This window comes from Plecotus auritus (genome assembly GCF_963455305.1).
Source record: "Plecotus auritus genome assembly, chromosome: 6".
Classification (NCBI taxonomy): Eukaryota; Metazoa; Chordata; class Mammalia; order Chiroptera; family Vespertilionidae; genus Plecotus; species Plecotus auritus.
Window position 1 is genome coordinate 94168818 of NC_137773.1, and position 6810 is coordinate 94175627.

General features: G+C 39.4%; 1 protein-coding gene across 1 annotated transcript; it reads right to left on the bottom strand.

Annotated features, from left to right (window-relative positions):
* Positions 1–595: 595 nt before the first annotated feature.
* LOC308251759 (olfactory receptor-like protein OLF4) lies at positions 596–1564 on the bottom strand (the record flags this gene model as incomplete). Its single annotated transcript, XM_080675464.1, has 1 exon — positions 596–1564. The coding sequence occupies one exon, from the start codon at positions 1562–1564 to the stop codon at positions 596–598; it is 969 nt and encodes a 322-aa protein (XP_080531590.1).
* Between the last annotated feature and the right edge of the window lie 5246 nt (positions 1565–6810).

Genomic DNA, 6810 nt, shown 5'->3' on the forward strand with positions numbered 1-6810 from the left:
TTTGAAACAAGAGCGAATAGCTCAAATTCTCTTATTTGCAAAGCTATATCTGTAATCATAAATGGATTTGAGCATTGCTGATAAATTACTTTCATGTGAAAAGAATCAGTTAAAGAAGACATTTGCTGGTAATTAAGTCAAAATGCATTAAATCATAGCATTTTTATTAATACAAATCCTCACCCTGTTTTTAAACTAATAATAACTTAATAATCTGTGCAATGATATCCACTATCTAGGTGTGCTCATTTTCAACCTGTTTACAAATCATTGTAAATGCAGATTACTGGGCCCTTCTGGAGGGGGACTCAGAAACTGCATTTTATTTTTTAAAAAATCTTTATTGTTGAAAGTATTAGATATGTCTCCCTTTTTTGCCCATTGACCCCTTTTAGCCCACCCCCATCCCCTGCCCCAGACGTTTACTACCTTATTGTCTATGTCCAAGGGTTATGCATATATTCACGTAAGTTCTTTGGTTGATCTCTTCCAACCCACTCAGCGCCAACCCCGCCCCCACCCCCCACCTTCCTTCTGAGATTGGACAGTCTGTCCCATGCTTCTATGTCTGACTCTGAGACTTTGACCTCTGCCATCAGGGGTGTGTCTTCAGTCTTAGGACAACTGGCCTGTTTGTAGTTTCCTTCTCAAAGAATGTCTTCAGCGCCTGTTTGATGTCCTTGTTCCTGAGACTGTAGATGAAGGGGTTCAGCATGGGTGTGACCACAGTGTACATCACTGAAGCTGTTTCACTTGAATGTGAGCTCTGGATAGCAGCAGAGCTGAGGTACACACCTAGCGTTGTACAATAAAATAAGGAGACAACGGAGAGGTGAGACGCACAGGTAGAAAATGCTTTGTACTTCCCCTGAGCTGATGACATTCCACATATGCAGGACACTACCTTACAATATGAGTAAAGGATCCCAGCGAAAGGACCAACTCCCAGCAGGACAGCTGCAAAATACATCACCATGTTATTAAGAAAGGTGTCCGAACAGGCAAGTTGGATCATCTGATTGAGTTCACAGATAAAGTGGGGGATTTCCAAGTTTGCACAGAAGGACAGCCTCAACGCCATTAAGCATTGTAACAAGGAATTCAGGATACTCATGATCCAAGACATCAGAACCAGCAGTCCACAGAGCCGGGGGTTCATGATGACCATGTAGTGCAGGGGGTGGCAGATGGCCACATACCTGTCATAGGCCATCACTGTCAGGAGAAAAATGTCCAACACTGAAAAGAGTATAAGAAAATATATCTGTGTGATGCATCCTGCATAGGTGATGGCTTTGTTTTGTGTCTGGACATTCATAAGCATCTTTGGGATGGTGGTGGAAGTGAAACAGATGTCTATCAAGGACAAGTTGGAGAGGAAGAAGTACATGGGTGTGTGGAGGTGGGAGTCTGAGCTGACGGCCAGGATGATGAGCAGGTTTCCCAACACAGTGATCAGGTACATGGAGAGGAAAAGCCCAAATATGAGGGGCTGCAGTTCTGGGTCCTCTGAAAATCCCAGGAGAATAAATTCTGAAATTTGTGTACCATTCTCTGGTGGCATATGGTGGAGGTGACTACTAGGAAAGAGGGAAATAATATGACTAATTCGCAAAAACTTGTATTACAGATTTGAAATACTAACATTTTTATTTGTAGAGAAATAATTAATTTTAACATATTGTGTGTGAATCTGGTCTCCTTTCGGGGAAGCCCCCATGCCATCTGTGGTATGAAGCTTCTGTATCAATCATAATTTTTCATTAAGGTATTATGTATTCTACAGTTTTAATGAGATATTTTTCATGTATTTCAGGAATATAAATTGAGTGCTGACCATGTTTTTGGCACTGTCCAGGCTGTAAGTATAGGGTGCTGAAGAACAAAAGTTTCTACAATTCAATGATGGAGATGATTCCTGGCTCTGAGTCAGGGTGGGTGTGGAAGGCAACTAATTGGTGTGTCTTTCTCACATGGATGTTTCTCTCCCCACTTCAAAATCAATGAAAAAATGTCCTCATATGAGGATTAACTATATATATAACATTTGAAATGTTGTCAGGTGTTATGAAGAAAAGGAAAGCAGGTATAAAGAAATAAATAGGGTGTTTTATTATTCATGGGTGTTTAGGCAAGACCTACAAACAAGATGTCATTTGTAAAGAGACCTCAAGTAAGAGAGGGAGATGCAAGGTTCTTTGGGAAAGCATGTGCTGGGCAGAGGGACTGGCCAGGGTAAGGATCCTGAGGAAGATGTTTGTTTAATGTTCAGCCAAAAAAGGAAACCAGTGTTGGAGGTGAATGAGCATGAGGAAGAAGATGAGAGAAGGTGTCAGACAAGTTGGGGTCTCTCTGCTAATGTTGAAACCTCAGGCACAGGGACTTCATTATTCACACTGCCTCTTGCACTTTGTTGCAAGGTGCCCCATGGGTGAAAACAGATCCCTCCTTATACCTTCTCTTGATCGAGTTCTGGCTCCTGTATTGTTAGATTTACCTCGGAATATATGATCCCTAGTCCTCCTGTTTTGAGGACTGCTCTCTCTCTCTCTCTCTCTCTCTCTCTCTCTCTCTCTCTCTGTCTCTCTTTCTCTCTGAAACACACACGCACTATAACATGGTTATATTATTTCCGGGCCTTTCTCAGACTGATTTGACAAGGAGTGGCTATAACCCAAGTTGGCCAGATCATTCACGTGTATACTGTAAAAATGGTTTCTAGCAATTCCAATTTGTATTCCTCCCATAGACAAATAAACTTGGGCTCCATATGGGGATGATGATTTTTCTGCTGTGTATTTAAACATTTAAAAAATCTGTTTATATCCTGACTATTGTAAATAATGCTGCAATGAACACAGGGTGGCCATATCTTTTTGAATTAGTGTTTTTGTTTTTTTCAGATAAATACCAGAAGTAGCATTGCTGGGAGTCCATTGATAAATGAATGTGGTACACACACACACACACAAACACACACACGGTGGGGCAAAAGTAGATTTACAGTTGTTCACATGGAAAATAATACAATAATTAAAAAGTAATAATACAAGAATAAACTCTGTGTTCTGTGTACTCACAGCTATAAACCTACTTTTGCTCTACCTGTATATACACTATAGAATATTACGCAGCAATAAAAAGAATGAAACCTTGCTATTTGCAACAACATGGGACAGGCCTAGGGAGCATTATGCTAAGTCAAATAAGTCAGACAGATAGAGAAATACCATATAATTCCACTTATATGTAGAATCTTAAACAAAACAAAATAAACAAACAACCAAAACAAAAGAAACTCATAGATACAGAATAAACAGATGGAGGTGAGGGAATGGGTGGAAAAGGTGAAGGGAAATATGAGATACAATCTTTCAGTTATAAAATAAATAAATCACGTATATGTAGTGTATAGCACAACAAAAATAGTTAATAATATCTTAATAACTTTGCACAGTGACAGATGGGTACTAGACTTATTGTGGTGACCACATTGTAAGTATATAACTGTTGAATCACTATATTGTACACCTGAAGTTAATATAATATTGTATGCTAAGCATACTTTAATAAAGAATAAACCATAAAATAATAGTTGTAATTGTATAAAAATTCTGTTGACTAAACAGAGCGAGAGCAAAAGGAATGAAATGAAACAAGGAGTTAAAAATGATCTAATAAGCTCAGGTGTGAGGAAGAAATACCTTGCTTGGTTCTGGCAGCGTTTGAACCCTAAACACATTCCCCGGATGCCCAGCAAAATAATAAGAGCACAAAAAGAAATTTGTCTAAAACACAAAAGAGGTGATATCTTTACGGTGTCACTTTACATATTGTACACCCAAAGCAAAGGGATAAAACAACACTTCACAGAAGAAAATATCAAGGGGAACATTTTATTTAATTTTTTAATTTAATTTTATTGTTTAAATTATTACACATAGTAGTATATATATCTCCTTTTTTTCAAGGGGAACATTTTAAATACCAAGCAGTGAAGACTTGTTTTTTTCTGGACCTATTTTGTAATTATCTGACCAGTTCATTTTTATATGGTCTGAGGGAGGATGAGCCCCTTTCTTCCTTTTCTGACGTGGCAACTTTCCTATTATTTCTTGGGCTTTGGGTTTTGATCTCTTTTGTGACAAACCCAGTGGGCACACTCTGTTCCTGGTCCGGTCTTTATCTAACATGCAAAACCTCCCAGACCCAGACCATGCTTTATAAATCCTGCCACACCATGACAATTTTTACACTGAATAGCTTTCTTCATATGATTCTTCCTGAGGACATTATTTTAAGCACACATTTATTTCATTGTTCTCTGCCCTCACTGTACTACTGCATGATCAAAAGAGCAGCATAACCAATGGACACAGACACTAGGGGGGTGAGGGCATGTGCTGGGTTGGTGGGAGAGGCCGGGGGAAGGTCAATAGGGGAAAAAAGAGACATATGCTCTACTATTTGTAATACTTTAAACATTTAAAAAAGAAGAGCAGGGACTTCCCCTGCTTTGTTCACATTTTGAGTTTTTCACAAAGGTATGTGCATGGATACACACTTACATAGAAACAAAACATGGAAAGACAGAAGGGATAACAAACCAGGTTAAAATGAGTAGTTTCAAAACAAACATAATAAACATAATTGAATGAAGAACCAAATACTTTTTGAAAGAAGACATAATTTAAAGATATGAACATTGGTTAATAATTAAATTGTAAATATAGAAGAACATAATACATAATGTTCCTAGAATGTTCTGGCACATAGCAGATGCTCAGTTATTATTCATTTAATGATTCCGGAATTAGGTCCCAATGCATATAAACATTTACCTTATGCCAAAGCTTGTCTTTCAATTTAATATTTAGTATTCCTCTTTGACTTTTAAATAATTTTTCTCATGTGAATACCCAGCATGAGAGAAGATGCTGCAATGTACGTCTCACCAACTGCTGTTGCAAGGTACCATCTCCCTGCACTGGTCAGGGTCTTTTCAATAAAAGCAAAACATGCTCCAATTTAACACAAACATCTCACTTCACTGCATTGTCCTCCACACCTACTCTCTATTTCTTTCTCCTCGAACAGCAGAACTCCTCAGATATGTTTTCATTCTACTGCAATCATTTTATGCATCTCACTCATTCTACAGTGTCCTCCAACTGGACTCCCATTCCCACCACCTAATTGTCAACTATGGGCCCTGTACTGCAGATTCAAAGAGAAACATCATTATTAACCTATTAAGTAAATTAAGAATAAATTAGTTAACTAACGGGCTTGGCTGATTAGGGTCAGAGTGACTCAGGTAAAATTTATGAGGTTCCATCCTGTCTGACCCTTTCCTGATGTACGTTATGGGCTCTCAGACTCACCTGGATGGGTCTCTGAGAGAAAGGTCTCCGTGTGGAAGTCTGGATGGTTGATGATGGAGACTGAAGCTCTGTCCCCACACGAGACAGCAGGAAGGAGTGAAGCATCAGTTCCTGAGCCAGCTTAGGAGTCAAAAGCAACAGCCATGTGCTGTCCCCCAGCGTTGTATAAGCGGAGGACTGCACAGGGGAGGTATTTACAGCTCTCTCTATGCCTGCTCATCAGACACATTTCCCTTGTGTTGTTCCAACTGCTAAGCACATGATTTCCCGGTGGGCCTGTGGAATAAACGGAAAGGAAAATTTCCTAATGATTCTCTGATCCTAAGGGACCAGGTTAGAAGTCAAGTAAATTTAGTTTTTATTTTCCCTTGTCCTTGATCTTCTTGCTTTCCATAGATCTGACCTCCTACGCTGAGTTACCCCAACACTGAGTTAACATTTTCCCCATTTTCTGAGGCCAAGAAACCTGTCAGGACCAAGTCCCTTTGATCCTCCAGCACTGATCTGTGGTGGGGACACAGCCCTGATTCTCCAGAGAATTGCTATCTTTCTCTCCAACAAGGGGAGAGCTGTGTTCTTTTGATAGGCAATTGCAATTCTGACACCACAGTCTTTGGCTTCAGGACACATTTGTTAAAATGATAAAGGATTCACAAGTTAAGAGCTGTCATTAAGTCCCTCATTATAAAATATATGTTAATTATGAGATATATGTAGATATTCTTATGCCACATAACCTGCGCTTAGCATCTTATAAGCATAATTTTATTTAATTTTTGAAAAATCCACTCTATAAGATAGTTCTATTATGAACTCTATTTCTCTTTGCAGAAATGGGGTTTGAAGGGTTTTAGTGATCTACTCAAAGTTACAAATGAGAAAGGGATGGGCCTTGATTGGAATCTGTCTCGGTGCTTTCAGTTTTCAAACTCTGGGCCAGTGATTATCAACCTGAGATGATTTTGCTCTAGGGGATATTTGTCAATGTCTGCAGTGAGGCCGCCGAACACCTATAGTTATGCTGCCTCCATTTCAAGTGAAAGGTGAAAACCTAGTGAGACCAGCGCTTCCAAAACTTCAATGTGCATATGAATCTCTCAGGATTCTAGTTCCTTTGCAGATCTGGGTGGGCCCAGAGATCCTGAAAATCAACGTCTCCCAAGAGGTGTTGATGCTGCTGGTTCTGGTCTGAGGACCACTCTGTGATCACTTAGGTTGTGGCTCTATGTCAGAGTCAAGTTGTAGGTAGTTGTAGGTCTTCTGAACCAAAATTTTATTTCTGTGTAATTAAAAAATGCTTTTTAATTACACAGAAATATTGATTTTTAGAAAGAGGTGAAGGGAGAAGGATAGAGAGATAGAAGCATTGATGAGTGAGAAACATCATTGATCGGCTACCTCCTGCATGCACTCACTGGGGATGGAG